At 48.5% G+C, this 20,667-nt stretch overlaps 8 protein-coding genes across 8 annotated transcripts; 5 read left to right on the top strand and 3 right to left on the bottom strand.

Annotated features, from left to right (window-relative positions):
* The first annotated feature begins 685 nt into the window (after positions 1-685).
* Positions 686-2,318, top strand: P175DRAFT_0501743 (NmrA family NAD(P)-binding protein). Its single transcript, XM_040897238.1, has 2 exons — positions 686-1,372; positions 1,434-2,318. The coding sequence occupies exons 1-2, from the start codon at positions 729-731 to the stop codon at positions 1,846-1,848; spliced, it is 1,059 nt and encodes a 352-aa protein (XP_040752497.1). The 5' UTR covers positions 686-728; the 3' UTR covers positions 1,849-2,318.
* A 1,180-nt stretch (positions 2,319-3,498) lies between these two features.
* On the top strand, positions 3,499-4,991 carry P175DRAFT_0501745 (histone chaperone napB). The gene is made up of 3 exons (XM_040897239.1): positions 3,499-3,692; positions 3,832-4,671; positions 4,722-4,991. Exons 1-3 carry the CDS (start codon positions 3,572-3,574, stop codon positions 4,844-4,846), a joined length of 1,086 nt encoding a protein of 361 aa, XP_040752498.1. The 5' UTR covers positions 3,499-3,571; the 3' UTR covers positions 4,847-4,991.
* On the bottom strand, positions 4,917-7,139 carry P175DRAFT_0509592 (SNARE domain protein; the record flags this gene model as incomplete). The annotated part of the gene is made up of 3 exons (XM_040898437.1): positions 4,917-4,993; positions 5,079-5,722; positions 6,235-7,139. The coding sequence occupies 3 exons, from the start codon at positions 7,137-7,139 to the stop codon at positions 4,917-4,919; spliced, it is 1,626 nt and encodes a 541-aa protein (XP_040752499.1).
* Positions 7,140-8,037: 898 nt separating this feature from the next.
* P175DRAFT_0459287 (uncharacterized protein) lies at positions 8,038-10,570 on the top strand. The gene is made up of 2 exons (XM_040894698.1): positions 8,038-8,364; positions 8,440-10,570. Exon 2 carries the CDS (start codon positions 8,493-8,495, stop codon positions 10,410-10,412), a length of 1,920 nt encoding a protein of 639 aa, XP_040752500.1. The 5' UTR covers positions 8,038-8,364; positions 8,440-8,492; the 3' UTR covers positions 10,413-10,570.
* A 185-nt stretch (positions 10,571-10,755) lies between these two features.
* On the top strand, positions 10,756-13,760 carry P175DRAFT_0479823 (putative C6 transcription factor). Its single transcript, XM_040895407.1, has 8 exons — positions 10,756-10,874; positions 10,978-11,001; positions 11,098-11,219; positions 11,274-11,746; positions 11,802-12,100; positions 12,154-12,585; positions 12,636-12,877; positions 12,936-13,760. Exons 1-8 carry the CDS (start codon positions 10,797-10,799, stop codon positions 13,444-13,446), a joined length of 2,181 nt encoding a protein of 726 aa, XP_040752501.1. The 5' UTR covers positions 10,756-10,796; the 3' UTR covers positions 13,447-13,760.
* Positions 13,498-14,991, bottom strand: P175DRAFT_0501752 (SDR family oxidoreductase). The gene is made up of 4 exons (XM_040897240.1): positions 14,617-14,991; positions 14,230-14,477; positions 13,888-14,091; positions 13,498-13,830 (listed from the first exon to the last, which is right to left on the bottom strand). Exons 1-4 carry the CDS (start codon positions 14,660-14,662, stop codon positions 13,564-13,566), a joined length of 765 nt encoding a protein of 254 aa, XP_040752502.1. The 5' UTR covers positions 14,663-14,991; the 3' UTR covers positions 13,498-13,563.
* Positions 14,992-16,037: 1,046 nt separating this feature from the next.
* Positions 16,038-16,421, bottom strand: P175DRAFT_0532484 (uncharacterized protein; the record flags this gene model as incomplete). The annotated part of the gene is made up of 2 exons (XM_040899970.1): positions 16,038-16,193; positions 16,242-16,421. 2 exons carry the CDS (start codon positions 16,419-16,421, stop codon positions 16,038-16,040), a joined length of 336 nt encoding a protein of 111 aa, XP_040752503.1.
* Positions 16,422-17,967: 1,546 nt separating this feature from the next.
* On the top strand, positions 17,968-20,564 carry P175DRAFT_0459296 (Zn(II)2Cys6 transcription factor). Its single transcript, XM_040894699.1, has 3 exons — positions 17,968-19,135; positions 19,185-19,988; positions 20,039-20,564. Exons 1-3 carry the CDS (start codon positions 18,197-18,199, stop codon positions 20,150-20,152), a joined length of 1,857 nt encoding a protein of 618 aa, XP_040752504.1. The 5' UTR covers positions 17,968-18,196; the 3' UTR covers positions 20,153-20,564.
* The last annotated feature ends 103 nt before the right edge of the window (positions 20,565-20,667 follow it).

The raw sequence follows: 20,667 nt of genomic DNA on the forward strand, positions 1-20,667 counted from the left end.
ATCTACTTCGCATCCCGGGTATCTAGACCCTAGCCTAGCATCGACACTAATATTCTGTCCACAATGACCTATGGATAGGTAAGTGTCTTCTTGCTAATAAATAAATATCCGCGGAGGTATTAGATTCTCCCCGCATCTTGCAAATTCTGGTGTAGTACTCTGTAGTGGATTACTCCGGTACCGCTACTATGTAGTGTTCTGGCCATGCGTGGAAAACCCATGTATGCAGATTGGCTGAGGGCGACGGAGTTGGTGGAGTGACACGGTCAGAACGTGGGCACGACAGGAGAGATTTCTGGATTTCATTTGAAAAGTTACATAAAGAAAATATATACTCTGTGAAGATATTACTTGATTCTATTCATACCTGCGGATCTTCATCTGGACTATGTAGACCCAGGGCTGCCTGCGAATCCCGGCCTCTTAATAACTGACTATCGATGTATACTGACTTATTTCTTCTTCTCCACCGCCCATCCACTCTTCCCTCTTCCCATCTCTGAATCGGCTTCTTCACTTGGCTTAAAATCTCTTCTTCACTAGTATCTATCTATCTATCACTTGGGATTCCTTTGCTCACTCAGTCTCCTGTTCCTCCCTCCTACCCCGCACCCCCTTTTTTTTTTTTTTTTTTTTTTTTTTTTTTTATCCTTTTTTTCACCCCTCCCACGAACCCCCAGTTCCTCAGCTCCCGAGAAACCCAATATCCTACCAATTCGCTATCCCGAATGACCCAACAAAAGAAGACCATTGCCGTCGTGAACGCGACCGGTCGCCAAGCCGCGTCCCTCATCCGGGTCGCTTCCGCTGTCGGACATCAAGTGCGCGCCCAGATCCATTCCCTGAAAGGCGTCATCGCAGAGGAACTCCAAGATCTCCCCAATGTCACCCTCTTCCAAGGCCCCCTGTTGAATAATGTTCCCCTCATGGATACCCTTTTCCAGGGCGCCAATATCGCCTTCATTAATACCACCTCCCAATCGGGCGATGAAGTCGCCATTGGTCGCGCCTTAGCTGATGCCGCCAACCGAGCGGGGTCCATCCAGCACTACATCTACAGCAGTATGCCCGATCACTCTGTTTACGGTCCTTGGCCTCCCGTGCCTCTCTGGGCCCCCAAGTTCACCGTCGAGAACTATATCCGCCAACTAGGCCTCCCGTCGACCTTTGTCTTCACCGGAATCTACAACAACAACTTCACCAGTCTCCCTTACCCGCTCTTCCAGATGGAGCTCATGCCCGACGGCAGCTTCGAGTGGCACGCGCCTTTTGACCCGGATACTCCGCTGCCCTGGCTAGACGCTGAGCACGATGTTGGCCCCGCGCTGCTGCAGATTTTCAAGGATGGACCCAAGAAGTGGAACGGCCATCGGTACGGTTGACCCCATCTGCCTTTTTTTTTTCTCCCGTACTGACAAAAAGGTCTTTTTTAGGATCGCGCTCACATTCGAGACCCTCTCTCCGAACCAAGTCTGTTCAGCCTTCTCGCGCGCCCTCAATCGCCGTTGCAAGTACGTCCACGTCCCCCAGGTCGAAATCAAGGTCAACATTCCAGCTGGATACCGGGAACAACTAGAGGCGATCGAAGTGGTATTCGGGCAGCACAATGCACCCTACTTCCCACTGCCCGAATTCTCCCGTCCTGCCGCAGGATCTCCCAAGGGGTTAGGCCCAGCCAATGGCAAGGGCGCGGGCGCGGGAATGATGCAGGGTCCCGGAGGCGTCGTCTCGCAACGTGTCACAGACGAAGCCCGGCACCTATGGTCGGGCTGGCGTGACATGGAAGAATATGCACGCGAGGTATTCCCCGTGGAGGAGGAAGCCAACGGACTCGACTGGATGCTTTGAAGATACACCAGCAAGTGGAAGTTTCAGATTCCCTTGGGAGGCGGCAACCCAAGAAGGATAACTGTTCAAGGGGAGGGCAAAAGTTTAAGTCGGTGAGCGGAAGGCAAGCTCTTTATCCGTGCTTTGATACGAACCGTCGAGTGCGATTGGCCCGATAGGGAGATTGCATCTACCTGTTATCGGAGACTTCCCCGACACTACTTCTTAGTTTACTATCCTGCACTGCGCGGGGGGAGAGGGGGGGTCCTCCACTATCTTTTCCCCTCGCTCCCACACCGCACCATCCAACATCTTCACTCGCTATCGGGCCCAACATCTCTTTTTTAAATCGCGCAATCTCTCATGCATTACTGGCGAATTCGGTTGGGTCTTATCTTTGGAGCGAAAACTAACCCAGAAAAAAAAAAAAAAAGAAAACAATTCGATACCACGAATCAGAAGAAAAGAGGAACAACGTCGGTCTATCTTGGGAAGCTCCGATGTCAGACCTTCACTTTTTCTCCCCCTTACTTTTGAGTGTTGAGGACACGTTCGCCCTCAAATGATCATTTCCGGAAAAAGAGCAAAAGGTTTATTTAATGGCTTGATGGTGGTGGACGATGGTTGACACGCAGTTACGAATTTGCGCATGAAAAAGAAAAGTCCTTTTTTGATTCAGCTGGTTACTTTCTACTTTCTACTTACTTTATTCCCCTTGGTGTTATGATTTCACCGGTGGCTGTTTGATGATCAATTTATTCCTTGAAGCTTCTCTTTTTTTTTTTTTTTTTTTTTTCTTTCTTTCCTCGTGTATTAATTTGGGGATAGATCTAATGTACTAATCACCGCATCCAGTAAACTTGAACTACTAAGCTCCGATAACCTTGAACCGTCCGTCTATTCTTACCCTTATTCTCAAGCCATCAATCTCTACCGAGGTAGAATAGATACTTACATATACGGAGTATGTAACTATGTATGTATGTACTACACTACACTACACTACACTACGACTGCAGTATCCAAGTCTATCCAGTTAATCCTTAATAGGGACTCCGTACTTGAAACTTCAATATATGCAGTTATTATATATATATAGATAGATAGAGATAGATAGAGATCACTCTACTGATTCACCAAAACGAAGCTGTTAGTTAGTCAGAAATTGTGGTAGGGACTTGCCTTTATATGTATGTCCACGGATATAGTACTATACCACCTAGGTAACTATATAGAAAATATGCTATACCAACCACACCATGTAAATCAGTCATATTCGATTCAATTAAAGCAATGAATAAATGAATGAATGAAAATCTTAAATTATAGTTACAGTATGTACTTGTACTTGTAGTACACCTACCTACCTACGTACCTAGGTAAAGTCTCCCTTACTAAGACTCACCTAACCTTCCACCCAATAACAACCATCTCTCGAAGCTTCCCCCAAACCAATGGATTGATCTGAAGCAGTCTTTAGGTACCTCCTCTTTAGGTAACTAACTACCTACTTACGGAGCACTGGGTAGTTAGTTAGTTACTAAGGTAAGGTTTTTCCTGATGACATGACGAGCACGGGAGAAAGTTTCTGAATCTGATTTTTTTTTTTTTCCCATCTCCTTTTCTTCTCCATCTTTTCTCCATTTTATAGGTTCCTCACTCACTTCCCCCTTTTTTTTTTTCTTCTTGATTTCTTGATTATCTCGTTCTCACTGTTACTTGTCTTAGTAGTACGTGTCTCGCCATGTCCGCCGACGAGAAAAAGGGTCTCATGGAGCGCGTGACGGAACCGGTTGTGCCCAAGGAGGTTGCGAGCAAGATCTCGCTTCTGGAGCAACAGTTTATTCGTGCGGAGGTGGAGCAATGTAAGTGCAGTGCTGCTTGGTGGTTTATTCTCAAAGCTAGATCGGGGAATATGCATTGGGATGGATTGAATTGGATTGGATTAAAAAGGAGAGGGGAAGCGGTGGTCATGCTTATTCTAACTGAAAAAAAAAAAAAAAGTGCGCCAGTCGATTCTGTCGTTCCGTCCTCTTTTTGAAAAGCGCGCCGAAATTATCACCCATCCCGGTGTGCAGTCCAACTTCTGGGTTCGCGTCTTGTCCAATGCGCCCGCCGATATCGATGAACACATTACCTCCTCTGATGCCGCCATCCTGGGCTCCGCCCTCAAGAATCTAACCGTGGAGCGATTCGAAATCAACGAAAAGGGCGAGGGCGAACCGCGCAGCATCCGCTTCACATTCGAATTCCACACCGACGAGGGCGCAAACCCCTTTTTCGAGAATGACAAGCTCGTCAAGGAGTTCTACTGGCGCAAGGAAATCACCACCACTCCTAGCGGCAAGAAGAGGACCTGGGATGGCCTTGTCTCGGAGCCGGTGCGCATCAACTGGAAGAAGGATATGGATGTCACAAAGGGCTTGCTTGATGCTGCCTGCGACTTGGCCGAGGCAGAGAAGAAGAAGAAGAAGGGCGGCGATCGGAAGGAGCTGCCCGAATTCGAGAAGCTCGTCGCGAAGATCGCGGCCGTTGAGGCTGCGGATATGGAGGCTGACGAGGAGGAAGAATTCGATCAGTCCACTGGCACGAGCTTCTTTAACTTCTTTGGATATCGTGGAAGCGACGTGACTGCCGAACAGTCCGCAGCAGCAACTAAAGAGGAGAGCGAGAAGTTCGACAAGGCCCTCAAGGGCGAGTCTGCCGGCGATGACGATGAAGACGAGGATGAAGAGGACGACGACGTGGATGATGATTTCGACATGATCGAGATTTTCCCCGATGGCAACGAACTCGCGATCAGCCTCGCTGAAGATCTGTGGCCCAACGCGATGAAATATTACGGTAAGATTCCTGTCTCAATAACCGTCCCCCATGTCTAACGCGCGCCGCAGTCCAATCCTTCGAGGAAACCCCGGATTTTGACGAGGATGAGTTGGATGAGGAGGAGCTCGAAGCCGAATTTGACGATGACGAAGAGGAGGAAGATTCTCGACCCCGCAAGAAGAGCAAGGTCTAATTTGTCGAACTTGCGTGTTTATTCTTTTCTTTTCTTTTTTTTTTTTCAACATACGAACTCCGCACTGTATTCACAGCGCGATGACTAGAATTAATAGGAGAACCAAAACAAAAATGAGGGCCGCGATGCAGAATGACGACATTGTATCTATTTTCAATTAGTTAGCTTGGTTGACTTTGAATTGCCAACTCGATCAGTAAAATGGGGCGGTCCAAAATTTGTTTCACGTTACCTTCATTCTTCCGGATAATGTATTTGAGCTTCGACATCCCATTCTGCAGCTTACCCCCAACTCGGTCCGCCAACGTATCAACCTCCCCGATCATAACCGCCTGCTCCTCCAGCTCCCTCCCCATATCATCCGCCTGCTGTCGCAAATTGCCCACAGTACGAAACACCCCATCCAACTGCTCATCCTGCTCATGCATCAGCTCCATCTGCCGCTGTTGCTCCATCTCAGCATAATAGTCCTCCCCCCTATCATCGGCTGCATCCGGTGACAGCACATTATCAAAGTCTGCCGGGTTCGGTAACCCAGACCCTGGCCCGCCCGCCGCGTGGCGCGTGGCATCGGAAATCGTAATCGCCTTGTGCAGCTCCTGCCTCATGTTCTCGATCTCAGCCCCGACATCGTCGACGAGATCTCGGCGGCGCTGGACTTCATCTAGCTCCAGGCCATAGCGGTAGGGGTCTTGTTCGACGGCGCGGACACTCTCGACGAGGTCGTCCAGGTCCGCTGTGAGGTCGGTAAGTGTGGTTTCAAGCTCGGAGCGGGCTTGCAGGAGTTCGGGATTTGAGGGGGTTTTGGCGAGAGATCGGATGCGGAGATACGAGGAGAATAGAGGCCTTGTTGTTCCTAGTGTGGATAGAACGTCTCTGAATGACAGGTGTTAGCTGAACAGCTCTGTTTGTGCGGCTGTGCTGGTTAAAAGGGGAATCGGAGGTTGTGGATTGTTCGGCTTACGCTTGGACTTGGAGGAAGGGGTCTGTGTGGTCCATGGTGAGGAGTTGGGGGTATATATGTATTCCTAGGAAAGGCTCATAGCAGGGGGGAAAGTATGGATGGGTGGAGAGCCCAGAGGTTTAGAAAAGGGAGAATTTGGGGTGAGGATGATGTTGATATCGACTACGTACTGTGTAGATTGGGAGGAGCTCCGAAGAGCAATAACAGGCGGTGAAGATAGCGGTAAGTCCCGGATTGTTGATAAGGACACACTGTGGGAGACAATCAATCTTCCTCCTTTCTGTATTTGCATTCTTATTCTTCTACATATGTATTATATTCGCCATTAATTTCTCATAATTAACATGAGCCGTTGCATCAGAGAACAGGGGCAAAAAACCCCATTGTCAGTGCGCGGTGGAGACCAACATGTCTCTGACTCCACATATCTTTGAGATATCGCTCCGCAGCACGATTGAATTCGCGTCCCCTAGCATCAATAAGTGCAGGCTTCACGCTCCAGCTTCGAAGTCGCCTTTTGCAATCGCAGTCGAGACACCCTAAATCCGGGACGTTCTTCCATGCGCCCCAGTAGCCGTCGAGGGGGTCCGAGAAACGGCATTTTCTCGGTCCGTAGCCAGTTGACCTTCTGTCGAATTGACAGCACTCGTTTTGAGAGCTCAGGAAGAGTTTCGCAAGAGTCCGCGGCGGTTGCTTCAGAAGGAACCAAGATATTACGCTATACTCGTTCCTTGTGTCCCGGTGCCAGTCTTTCGGTCCATGTCGGAGCAGCATACGTTCCATCATTTCTCGCAACATTCGCACTGTGCAGTGAAAGTCGATCTGTGTTTGGTCGTCAAGATATCTCCTGAACTCTAGCCTTCTCTTACCAATTTCAGCTTCCGCTGATCCCCACTTCAAAACCGTATAAACGTGCTTGGTATGCTGTTCGAAGGATATCGCCTGTCGTTTGTGTGGTGGGAAATCACCATACTCATCCAGCATTTTGGTGAAGATGACGAGACGTTTAGTTACAACAGAAGGAAGTGACTTCTTCTGCTGTCTTAGCCGCTCCGTGTCACGGGAAATGTCGGCCATATGGAAAAGTACAAGCAGTCCTCGCTCCAACCGACCAGCAAGCTCGAGCTCCGCCTCAAAGTTCATTTCCGGATTTCCATCATCGTAGAATGGACCCCATACGGAGGGGACTATGTGGAGAGATAGCTGATGTGCAAGGTCCTGGCGCTGCAGGAACCTGACAAGGCTATGCACAGTCAGTGCGTTTTGCTTGCCGGTCCGGGGGTTGAGGGTGAGTATGGGGTCAAATGCGTTGATGCCTTGGAGGCGCATGAACCATCTGCAAATATGTGATTCCAGCAACTTTATATTTCCGTAGGTAGCCTTGTTGAGAAGACACAGGCGTAATACGGTGTTTGCGTCGCCATGTATAATAATTTCCAAAAGAATATCTGCGACTAACCCGAAGGGTAGGGCTTTTCGCTTCATGATGCTCGAGGCTGGTCTCTAAATTTGACCGTAAGCATCGATGTCGTGTGATATCTTCTCAAGGCACTTCCTCTTACCATGCTTTTGCTGAGAGGCTTTTATCCAGCGTGCATTGCGTTTGGATGATAGCGTGTAACTGAGTCCATTGAATGAACCCCCTTTGAAAAAGTTCCTCACTGCTTGTCCCCGGAAGCAATGGATATAAGGAATCGGGTTTGTGAGAAAGGTGGATAGGTAGCATCCGATATGGAAGATGCGACGCGTTGGCGAAAGTAACCCGTTCTGCAGTAGGCTGCAGAGTGATGCAGAGGGCTCAGCAGGTGGGTGGGGGGTCTGGTTCCTTATAAATCATACGTGGTGCTCATCTAACTATCTCGTACGATCCCATCCATTTCCTGATATGTCTATTCCCGTTCGAAGAATGAGCGGCGTACCCTGATATGGGCCCAAGCTAGGCACCTCTGGGCTGCAGTGGCTCGATCCGTTGTGAAAGCTAGGGAGAACCCAAAATGGAGCTCAAGGTAGCGGACAAGAAATGAGTCGTCTACCGATAGCGTGATAGCCTGATAGGCGACACATGTAGCGTGGGAATGGTCTAATGTAAGATCAGCGGCTCGAGTCAACGACTATTCGCTCTGACGCCAGTAGTGTCGCCATACTAGTGGCAGGCGAGATAGTATCGTCGCAACCGACGTAGCACCACCAAGGTCTTGAACTACCTGTATATTATTGATTGTGATTAGCAGCAACCAGGAAGCTCAGAGGCTATCAAGTACCTAGCTGAGAATGGAAATAATGAAGGTGATGTGATGAATCTCCACAGTTTCCCCGTCAGGCCCCTCCCAACTCCAGTATGGCTTGGAGCTCTGGGCCCTTTGGCAGTTTGGCTGGTGGTTTTCTTTTTCTACCCCACCAGAGCCTAAACACAATCTGATCTGGTCCACCAGATTTTTTTTTTGGATGTTAGACAACTCTTCCACCAACTGTTTCTCTACGCTGTTTGGATAGAAGGAAGCCTGGATTATTTACGCCTTGTTTTCTAGCCGGGATTCTGTATATTTCCCTAGAGGTACCAATCCTGCAGCTTCCGGTGTCATCTGATGCCACTCTGCCTACAGACACTGGATTGATTTATTCGCTGCAGTCCTGCCCGAACCCAAAAAAAAAAAGCAAGAGAAAAGAAAAGAAACTGATCGCATGCGGCCCTCAAAACCCCTCCCAGTCCCCGAGGAGTGGACAAATCCAGATGCCTACGTCGAAGCCTTACTATCATTCGCCACTTCGTCTGATCTTTTTAGGCACCTTTGCGGAGGTGTACATATGCTGGATTTTCTGACACGAGAGCCGGATCTTTATACCTCGCTCCTACCTGAGCATTGGCGCGTATTTTTTGACCAGCATGATCTTCAAGACGTCATTGATCTGATGTTGCGAGATGACATTGAGCCGCTGTTGACTGCGCACAAACAAGGAAATGACACAGAAACGCAGGGGTGGAAAGGAGCAGGGTTGCCTCCATTGGATCTTCTGGAGTACATCCAACAGATTCGAAGGCTTAGCCTACACCGGGACTTTACTCCCCAGGAGGCAGGTACCCCTTCTATACCCAGACGGATCGCGGTGGGGATGAAGGTGAAAAAATACCATGAGGTGGCACATTTTTCGAAATACGTCGACACACTATGCAACACCGTCAACAAGGAACGGGGCGAGGACATAACACACATTGTGGACTTTGGGTCCGGTCAGAGCTACCTGGGTCGGACACTGGCCAGTCCTCCGTACAATAGGCACATTGTTGCAATTGAGCGAAAGCACCAATTTATCAGCGGTGCCAATCGTATGGACATTTACGCCAAGCTTAGGGAAAAGAAGAAGGTCCAACTATACAACAAAAAGCTGGCCACTTGCACAACCTGCGAAGAACCTGAAGCTCCTGCAGCGGGGAATTCGGATTCCATGCGCCCGCGGGAGCCAGAAACTAGCAACCTTGATGTAGATGACTCAAACGAAACCCCAGAGGACGATGAGGAGAGCCTTACGGAGATTAATATTTTTCGCAATATTGACATAGCCCAAGGCGAGGTCGGCTCTCCTCCTGCGCGCAACGGTGTCATCGAAAAGCCAGCTGCCAACACGAGTACGCCAAGGGGTGCCATGGACTATATCGAACACGAGATCAAGGATGGATACTTGGAACCAATTATCGAAAACGTTATTGCTACTCCACTAGCTACGATAAATCCTGTGGGAACAACAGAGCGGACTGAGAGGCCCACGGATGCGAGAGTTATGGTTGTCTCGTTGCACTCGTGTGGCAACCTTCTCCATCACGGAATTCGAGCCTTGACTTTGAACCCTTCAGTCAAGGCGATTGCTATGATTGGTTGCTGCTATAACTTGGTGACCGAGAGACTTGGACCGGCTGCGTTTAAACTCCCCGTTCTACGATCAATGCATGCTCGATTATCCCAGGATGCTTCTGCCTTCGACCCCCATGGGTTTCCGATGTCGAAGCGCCTGGAAGTCTTTGAGCACGGTAGTGGGACCGGGGTGAAGTTGAACGTCACTGCAAGGTCAATGGCCGTACAAGCGCCTTATAACTGGGGTAGAGTTGACAGCGATGATTTCTTTACCCGCCACTTCTACCGCTCCCTTCTCCAGCGGGTTCTCGTGGACCGTAAAGTCATAGCAAAGCCAGGTGTCCCCAAGGATTTGTACAGTAACAACCCTGAAGACAGCGAAGCAATCAAAAATCCCCTTATTGTTGGGTCTCTGCGAAAGTCGGCGTTCGATTCTTTCACAGCATATGCTCGGGCAGCTGTTGCGAAGCTCGGCCGGGATCCCTACTTCGGTCCAAAGGTGAGAGACGGAATGGCCAACATTTCTGACGAGGAGCTTGAGCGCTATGTGACAGAATACTGGCCTGCGAAGAAAAAGCTCAGCGTCACCTGGACCCTCATGTCGTTTAGCGCTGCCCTAGTGGAGGCTATTATTGTCGTTGATCGGTGGCAATTCCTGCGTGAAAACGATTCGGTCAAGGATTGCTGGGTTGAGTCTGTGTTCGACTATGGAGAGAGTCCCAGGAACTTGGCTGTTATTGGTATCAAAAAGTGATTTCCATAAGCATCGACAGCGTCTGAAGTCCCAACATTTTTGCATGATAGTCGAGATAGAGATTATTAGTGTTTGGTTTTAGCATCATATACCCGGAGGGAAAAGTGTTTGATAGATTACTGCAGCTAAAGCGGATCCCACCCGAATAGAAGAGATATACCTATATATTTATATTTATTTACCAATGAATCCTAATATACATAGAATTTCCGTTGCGTTTTGTTGCCTTGTCGCCTTGGACGCCAGCCATCGGTATCCGGACGCACGGGTTCCGAGGGCCCCGAGCAGACAAAAGTACACTGCGTCCCCATCCCTTCCACCACCACCACGTCCACTAACATTCCAAGACTCACCAGACAAATCCGAGTTTCTCCCATTTATTCCATGCCGTATACAGAGACACTATCGATGGAGGCCGAAAGTCCCGATAGTGACAATAGAGAGTCACTTGTTAGGCGTGCGGTAAGCTTTCCTATGTATTTGGAGCTGTTTGATGAGTGAACTGAGATTCACCTTCTCTCTCTCTCTCTCTACGTTCCACGGCGTCCAATCTAACATTCAATAGTGTGACCAATGCCGTCTTCGAAAGGTATGTCATGTCACACGTAATTGCCGTTAAGTAATGGAGAACGGGCCCACGGTTGATGTCTCAAACCGTAACTGATGCCCTCCTCCATCTGGCTAGATACGCTGTGACAAGCGTTCCCCATGCTCTAACTGTCGCACCTCGAAAGTTATATGTCGTTCCACAGGGGCTGGACAGAAGCCTCGGGAGCCGCGGAAACGCGTCTTGATTTCTAACGAATAGTACGTGTGGTGATAGACGCCCGATTCTCCACATATCTCTAACGCAGTCTCTAGTGAAAAGAAAATCGATATGATAGAAGAACGGCTAAGCAGTATAGAGGAGGTGCTCTGTGAACTAAAGACAACACTGGTATCCAACAAGGGCGCCCAGGCCTGCCCCCAAGCGACTCCCGTTTCGAGGCAGATAAGCCCGCCAGCTGCTGGCTATGGTCCTAACGCTACTGCGGTAATGGACCAGCAGGAATCTAAACATGCGTTCGAGGGCAGCTCGTTGCTGGCTACCCAGTCTGCGTATGCAAGTAGCTTCCTGGAAACAGCTGTCTCACGTAACGCCCTGCAAATGTCGGCCTCGAAAATTAACGCGGCACTTTCGACATTAAAGCAGATTGTCAACATGCAAGACAACCAAACCACTTTTTCTCGAGAAACATCTTTTGCCAACCAGCAGGGCCATTTACGGTCCTACCTACGGGATTTGACTATGCCGCCGGTAGAAGTCGTTCTGCCTCTATTACGCAAAGCTAAGGGTATATCAGGCTCGGCACCGGTTGTTGGGCAATTATGTAACTAACTTGTTCACAGAGACTTATCCCAACGCGTTGCAAACCTTTTGCCCTTTTATTACTATGGACCGGCTCGTTGAAAAGTGTCGTGAGATTTACTTTGCTGCGGAAGATTATTCTGACGCAACCTTTATTGTAGCCAATGGGGGCTTATATCAACTCTTTATTGCTGTTATTTTCATTGCCAAGGACAAGAAAATACAGGAGGAGTATCAGACTTACGTCGACCAATGCCGGGTCAACCTTGAGGTAGCATTAACTAATTTACACCTTCTAATGCCTGCAAGTGCGGAATCTATTGAAGGCCTTGCAATGGGGGTGAGCCATTCTCCGATGTTTTGTTCATCGATAAAGTGTTGACACACCCACAGGCTATACATGCGATCGAAATCTCTAAACCCTCATTTGCCTTTACCCTGACCTCGACTGCATCACGTCTGTGTCAGACGCTGGGCTATCATCAAGAGTCATCAATGGAGCACGATAGCAAGGAAGCAAAAGCGGCTAAACTTAGCCTCTTCTGGTCAATCTATTGTCTCGACAGAGCCCTTTCAATGCGGCTAGGACGGGGCCCAACCATACCAGACTACGATATTGATATTCCATCGAAGTTTCCTATCGCTGGTCTCTCGGAGCCCTGGAGCACCACATACGCTATTTGGATCCAGCTCGCCAGGATTCAGGGCAAGGTGTACCAAAGGCTTTACAGTCCTGCTGCACTACATCAACCAGAGAGTCACCGAGTCGCCGAGGCTCACAAGCTGGCGGCCGACATGCAGTATAGGGTGATGAAACCGTTCCATGTAAGTGGACTTCTGTGGTTGACATTAACATCGAAGTTAACGCCGTCTAGCAAATGAATCCAATAATGGAAGGTCTATCTACGCTTGAAAATCTATACATGAAGTCCGACGAGGTGTCTCGTTATTCAATCCTGACCCTGATCTACCGGGCTATTCCACCACAGGAGGGTTCTCAAGGCACATTCATCGACGAATGCGTTGAAACGGCGCGAGCGGCTCTACGAGCGCACGAGTCTTGCATGCCTCTTTTAAAGGAGGCAAGCGAATCAATGAAAGTTTCTTATTTGCATTGGTAGGCAATCCAACCGATGAAGTAAAAGAAATGAAAAATAATCTAACCGTCCGTTTAGGTCCATTTTATACGCTCCATTTGTCCCCTTCATCGTTCTCTTCTGCCACATCATCGAGGTCTCCTCCTGGGCAGATCTAGACAGGCTAGACGAATTTGTCACCTCTCTCGAACCAAACTGTTCGCTTTCTGCGGCAATTATGAACCTCCACCGGCTCTGCCATGTTCTCAGCAACGTTGCTCGACTCTACGTCGAAGCTAAAGCCCAAGCCCAGACACAGGAGAACCAGGCGCTCGCATCTGTTGGTCACGAGTTCGATACTTATCTTAGTGCTCTCGGCTTAGCTCCTGCAATGCCCGATGACAGTGATACCCGATGGCCTGCACCTGTGCACGGCAATGGCCCCGTTTCGGGAGAGATGAAGTACGGGCCAGAATCGCAAAATATGCATCCGCACATGTCGCATATAACACAGCTCGGGAACTGGTTCTCTGGAAACCAGTACATGATGGGATTGTTAGAGGAAGATCTCTCCCTCTTCGATCATACAAATATGACACAACAAGCCTAATTTACGACCGCAATATACCCACACTGCTCATGAAAACATCGAATACAATTTACAATACCTAATATATTTTCCTTAGCCTGCAACACCCTTAAGGGAAGAAGAAAAAAACACACCAAATTAAATACACTTTCCACCATCTACAATCATCTCCGTTCCATTGATAAAGGCCCCTTCGTCACTCGCCAAATAGACACACATATTCGCAACATCATCTGGATCTGTCAACCTACCCAACGGCACATTCCCGATAAACTTCTCCCTATTCTCCGGGGTATCCTCCATCCCAGTAAACATACTGAACAGCCCTGTCCCAGACAGTAGAGGAGAAACAGTATTAACACGGATATTATGTGGACCGTACTCAGCAGCCAGACCTTTCGTTGCCTAGTTTTATCAGCCCCAGTTTTCTTCAAAACCCCCATGAGGAAAAGCAAAACTCACATTAGAAACAGCCCCCTTCGACGCATTATACCAAACCAACCCAGGCCTAGGCCTCGACGCCCCCGTAGACGAAATATTAATCATCGAACCGCCGTGGCCCTGCTCAATCCACCGTCCCACTACAGCCTGCGAACCGTAGAAGATTCCCTTGACATTCACATTGAAAACACGCTCCCATTCCTCTTCTGTGACTTCTAGCGTAGGCTTTTTTCAACCAGCCAGTAAGTTAGTCTTCAATATAATTCAACTAGACTGGGAGTTATCCCCCGTTCAGAATATAAAGCACGATACAGGCGGGAAAAAGGAACGAGAAGAAAAAGAAAAAAAAAAAAAGAAAAATACCTTATTCTTATACGTCGTCCCCGCATTATTCACTAATACATCCAACCTCCCAAACCGAGTAAACGCCACATCCACCGCCGCTCTCCAGTCTTCTTTCTTCGAGACATCCACCCGCTGGAACACGAGGTTTCCAGGGTCCAAGGAGACCACGTTTGCGCCGCCCTCGGGGTCGATGTCAGCGACTATCACTTTTGCGCCTTCTTCGTTGAAGCGTCGGACGATGGCGGCGCCGAAGCCAGAGCTGCCTCCTGTATTTGGTTCCTTTAGTGTTCTTTTCTTCTTCTTCTTCTTCTTCTTCTTTTTTTTTGTGGTCACTTTTGTTCTAGATGGAGGGGATTTGTGAAGGTGAGAAGGTAGGAGTAGGATGCGGGGTAGGGATAGACGAACCGGTTACGATGGCGACTTTGTCTTGGAGACGGGTGCCTTGGGACATTTTGAGAAGAAGCAGCAGCTGTTCTTAGGATTTAGGAAGGGTTGGATGGATGTGAATGTGAGTAAAGGGAAACAGGATGAAAAAGACAAGTTGGAGTTCTCCATGGTAGATAAATGCCTAGGTAGTAAGTATACGGATATCCAGTGGTGATGTGATACAAGAGGAGAGAGGGAGGGGTTGGATTATCCGAGGAACAAACATCACTCTCCAACTTCACTTCACTTCCGTGGAAGAGGAGTCGAAGCTGATCGATTCTGACAGTGCAGTGGTTATTAAGATACTGTACCTTTGCTACGTGCTGTTTCTGTGACTTTTCTCTCTCTCTCTCTCTCTCTCTTATACTATAAATAGAGTGTTTGGGGATGTTGAAATTGCAGAGTACATACAGGTATATCATTCTGGTTTCGTCCCCGCTTTTCTCCTCGCAACTGACATTAATCTGCATAGGTAGAACGGAAACTACTCCGTATTTAGATATCGAATATATTATGGGTGTACTCTGTACTCCGTACTGGATTCTGATCTGATGCCATACCTGGTCCCGTGGCTTGACTCCTACTAAAGCTCGTATCTAGCTAGTTTCACGAACTGACTGGCCAATGTGCAACATTCATTAAACCTGGGAAGAGATCCGGTTCAGATGAGATGCATAATATACTAATTGAGACTCTGGTCGCGAGGTTGGAATGTTCCCTTTCCGTAAGTATATCGAATTCATCATCGTGCTCAACAGTTGGCATCTTACAACATACAACATACAACATACATAGATTGAACTACAGCTAACCTGAACACTAGATTATGCGCCACAGCACGCTAACACAAGGCCTCCAAACCGTCGTGTGTTATTTCCTCGAGGCCTCGTCGTCTCACGTTGCCCAAAACCGCTTTGGGGATTGGATAGCGTTGAAGCTGTCCGGAATGGCCCACCAACTGGGTAATTTCTGGCTACGGATTGGTTGGGGAAAAGTCGAGATCAGGAATCAAGATTGAGCTAACTAACCACTAATATCTCAACGTTCATTAGTGCGAACTTAGGCTAGCTCTGGTTTTCAGTTTTCACCGAGGCTCAGATAGTTAGCTGGAAGCGAATTTGCGAGGCACAGCAGGCACCGAGTTATTTTCGAACTATATTTCCATGCTGCAGAAATTCGATTGGTGTTGGTAATCGTCCATTCGATGATAGGGTCATCTCTCCCAGCTTGGACTTGGAGGTATGTGAAGATTTGCGATTCTATCGTCGAGTCGCAGGGCATCCGGAACGCGGAAATTGTGACTTTTAGGTTCAATATATCTTGACTGGGGTAGCCTAGTAGAAGCTGTCATTCGGGCGGAATGCTTGGACTGATTTTCACTATTACAAAGACAGGACAGTTCATCCTAACGAATATTTCCAATGAGAGCCCATGGTTTCTCTGGTGATAAAACTGTTTAAATCAGGATCAGCGACAGGTTTCAACCGCCCGATGCGCAAAGAAACACGATTCATGTTATCCGAACCCAGGCTAGGATTTTCAAAGAGAGTGCCATTCTGGGCTGATTAGTCTACATTAGGTAATGGGATATTTCGATGATTGACATCAGCAGACACCCAGTGCGTTCCATGATAGGCCACCATCGGAGCAATGGGACCATCTAGCACTTCTCCTGTAAGCCAAGCGCATACCAGGGGTCTGACGGCCACTCCCGATGCCACTAAGAAAGACAGAATAGCCCAGAACTCCCGAAATTCTCGCGAGATAAAACTTGAGATAGACATCTTTCAGTAGATGTGCCTGCGGCCTCAGAAATGACGTCTACTGGGAAGTAAATAAGAACCGTGGACTTGAAAGTTGAGACATCTCTATGGGCGAGCCAACTGATAAGCTAGTCCAACACAAACTCCAACACGGTGTGCTAGATGTCCTTCGTTTCAAGCCACAATAAGAATTAGGTTTGTTCGGCCGACGCCCATGGATTTTTGGGGCTGCGGATCAAGCTCGTCTTGGAGGGTCAAGGTTCAGAAACGCAGTGCAGAGAATTCAGTCAGTCTGAGAAACAACAAGTACTAGTTATCAGATTGCGGTGATACAGCCAGCCACCTGTAGGCCTGGGAATGTTGGACTCTGGAGCCCAAAATCGCGGACTCTTTTCGGGTCAAAGTTAGAGTCCCGACCCACCTGGAAAGCAGAAATCTAGGAATCCACATTCGTGAATATGGAGAGGAAGTAACCCTGTATCCTCTTTAAGCCCTAGGTTTATCCTCAATTGGTTTGGTGCACCGAATATCCTCCAATTCCATGTGCCAGTACGGAGTACTCCGTAAGCGAGCCAGGCTCGTGGCTAGTTCGAGGGGATTCCGCGCACGACCTGGTTGACGTCGAGGGTGGGCAATTAGAGTTTTGCTTTGCATTCCGGGCGGGAATCCGCTGATGCGCTGTGCATGAAGAAAGTTGTCCAATAACGACGAGATGGAAATGGTAGTGATAGCCTCTCGAACCCATGTAAGAACGCGGGGGACACTGGGACAGAGACAGACAGTTCCGAACGACAATTAATACAGACCTACTGTGTATTATTTTGATGTCTGTAGGCGAGTGAGCCAATTACCCTTTCCGGTGCTTGGCGTGGATAGTCGGGTATAAGTCCATGTCGGGGCCAATCCTTCGTTCCACCATCCAGAGGGGCCGTAATTATTCAAACTTCCCTGGTAATTGACTTTGATAGAACTGTCGATGAACTTAAACAGACGGGGTTTTTTTTTTTTTTCAAGTTTCGCTCTCATCATACCGGAATCGACTATAGTCTGTGGATCCTGTGGAGGTCTGGGGAGTCTCAACTCTCAAGAACGGTGTAGCTGAGGTATTTTCGTATGCAGCAGAAAAGGTTAATCTGACACTAGATTGCACGGTAGACTGGAAGCAGCAGAATGCAGGAGAAAAAAGCCACTGGGCGAGGGTAGGTTGTGATCAACCACTAGGGTCGATCCGCACAGTGAGCACCGTAGCGGGGGTTTCTACTATTAGAGTCAGAGTCCGGAAAGGAGCAAAGGGGGGAGAAGGGGCACAAAAGTCATCAGGAACAATGAACCAAAGACAATTCCTGTCGATGTAATAATCGAAAGCTAATGGAATATATCATCAAAGTTGTAGTACTCTGAGAGGGAGAGGAGCAGAGATAGGAGTAGGCAACTGGAAGTCTGAAGATCAGGAAGTGAAAGTTGGCAACCCCAGGCGCCCCGTCAGTTTCCACTGTCTCGGGGGCTGAGCGAAGCTTGCTTGCTTGCCCTCAAGTCTTTTTTAACCCGATTAGCGTTTCCTCTCTTTTTTTTTTTTCTTCTTCTTCTTTCTTTCCTGATGGGTTTTTATCTTCTTGTCTTCTACTCTTCGATCTCTTACTATGCATTATCTTTATCATCCATAGACCCCCCCCCTTTCTTGCATTGGTTTAAACTCTCCTACCAACCCCCCACCCCCTCCAACCCCTCCCCGCCTCACGCCTCTCTCTCCTTCATGTCTCTGTCCCGCACGGCTTTCTCTGGTGTCGCTTTGTCTCATGGAGGTTCGTACGGTGGTCTGCGACCCGGTGCAGCCTCCTCCGTCGAATGCACAGCCACAGCTTTCAGAGCCTCCAGGCCCGGAGAAGAAGAAGCGAGTTCGTCGATGGCATCACCGTGGTTTTACAGGCTGCTCTACTTGTCGCAGGCGTCATGTTCGCTGTGATGAAGCGTCGCCTTCGTGCAAGAATTGCACCCGTCTAGGACTCGAATGTGATGGCAGCCAAGGCCGCATGACATTCAAGGTCTATGGACCCCCACAACCGACCCCAGGCCTCTCCTCCACAGGAGCGAAGAAGCGAGAAAAGAAAGCCAATCGCACACAGGACAATAAGCAAGTGATGAAGCAGGAGGGAGATGGAGAGGAGGACGTCGAAGAACTGGTGTTGTCCCCAACTACTGTGGGAGATTCAAGGCCGCCCGTGGAATATCGTTTCGAGGAGCCTATATCCTCTATTGGATTCATGACGATCGACTTGAGGAAGGTGAAACGGGAAGAAGACGATGACAATAGTGTGGATATAGGGCTGGTACCTGCCACATCTACTGCAAGCCTAAACCCTTCGAAGTACTGTTCTGAGCATGTCAAGCCTCCGATCTTCTCCTTGGACTACAAGGAAGGCCGCTATTATACCCATTTTGTGGACCAAGTCGCGACACTGTTGCTTATTTATGACAATTCGATCAATATAAATCCCTACCGGAAATACTTCCCAGAGCTATCTCGGTCTTCGCCATCGATGGCCAGCGCTATGGAAGCTCTGGGAGCATTGCACCTGGCAAACACGTCCCGTGGAGAGCAGCGAATTACACATTTCCAACACGCCATGGGCAAGTATGGAGAGGTAGTGAAGTCTTTCAGGACAAGGTATAAGGAAGCTGGCCAAGGCCTCCGACTGCCCGATTTCGCCACCTGCTTACTATTGGCTTTGTTCGAGGTAATTTCTCTTCCCATCGAATTTAGGCCACCCGGGTTGACACGAGCAGATGATGGATTCCCAGCATCACAATTGGGCTATCCACTTAAAAGGCGCCCGCGAGATTTACCGAGTCATGTTCTATCCAAATGATGATCCAACTAAGGAAACTCAGCGTCTCGCTGAAATGAACCACCCGCTTCGACGATTCCTCGTTTCACTCCTATCTTACCTTGATGTTGCGGGTGCATGTGCCACGAGTGAAGGGACGGTCGTTGAAGGCAGTTACTGGAGAACACTGGGTGGCGGCTGGGAGTATAACCTGGGCATTCCTAGTCTCTCGTCAGAGGCACCTGCAGATAATGACCCGCTACATGAACTACGACAATGCTGGTCCATCATGATGGAAATCCAGGCTGCTATCAGCACATTTGGAAAGGCGAAGCACCAGGGATGGATGTCACAGGAACAGCAAGATTTAGTCTATCGCGATCTATTACAGCGTTTAATTCAATGGCGACTCGATGCACCGGACTGCTTCCAGAAATTGAGCGAGCTGGACGACGAGGCCTTATCCAGCTATCCATATCCGGATATACTCGAATACACTGGCTGTATCGAGGCTTACGAGAAAGCCACAAACATATTTCTATACAAAATTGCAGCAGCCGATCGACCTGATATCCAGCTCCAGGGAGAGATATTTGCTACACTTTCCACCCGAATCCTAAATTTGATCAGCACACTGGCCAAGGACGTTGGGCGACTTGCTGTGCTATGGCCTCTATTCATCGCGGGACGGGAGACTTGGGACGAGGTCGAACAGAAATTCGTACGGGAAACAATGATTGATCTTCAGCGATACGGCTTCAAGGTAAAGAAACCCATGCTATCTATAAAGATCAGGTCGCTGACTTTATTCAGAACGTGGAAAGAGGTCTTGAGGAGCTGGAAAAGACATGGTTCAAGCAACGTGCCTTTCCCGAAGGCTGGGTTGATACGATGGATGATGTCCGATCATCAATCCTCCTTCCATAACGACAACATTCATGCCTGTTCTGATCACATAACTTGCGTTCTACTCTCTCCCCGCAAATACAGACATCTATCTTGATTTTATTAGCGATTCGATACGGAAATACAGGCGTTCGAGACTAGGAAAAGTTGACGGCTTTGCAGGGCTGGCCCTTCAAGGGGGGGGGGGTTTTTTTGTTATACTCTAATGCTTGGACTGCCCGGATTCGGCTATAAACAATATATCGACAATCAGGACTTTTTCTTTTGCTGCAAGGAATTTAGGTTACGGTATATACGGAGGCACATATGGGGAATTTCATACTTTCGGCTGATTTGGATATCCTCTCTTCTTTCTGATGTAAGATACTTGGGGAACCCCTTATGAAGAATATATTACAGTAAAACAAAACACCCCCATTCAAATCCAAATGAGAAAAACAACTTCTAATACTATGATTATGGTATTCTAGTCTATAAAATAGGGGTCAGTTCACTTTTGGAAACTGGGATCTTTTTCCACCCTCGCTCGCTCGCTC

Source organism: Aspergillus ochraceoroseus (assembly GCF_002846915.1).
Source record: "Aspergillus ochraceoroseus IBT 24754 chromosome Unknown P175scaffold_4, whole genome shotgun sequence".
Classification (NCBI taxonomy): Eukaryota; Fungi; Ascomycota; class Eurotiomycetes; order Eurotiales; family Aspergillaceae; genus Aspergillus; species Aspergillus ochraceoroseus.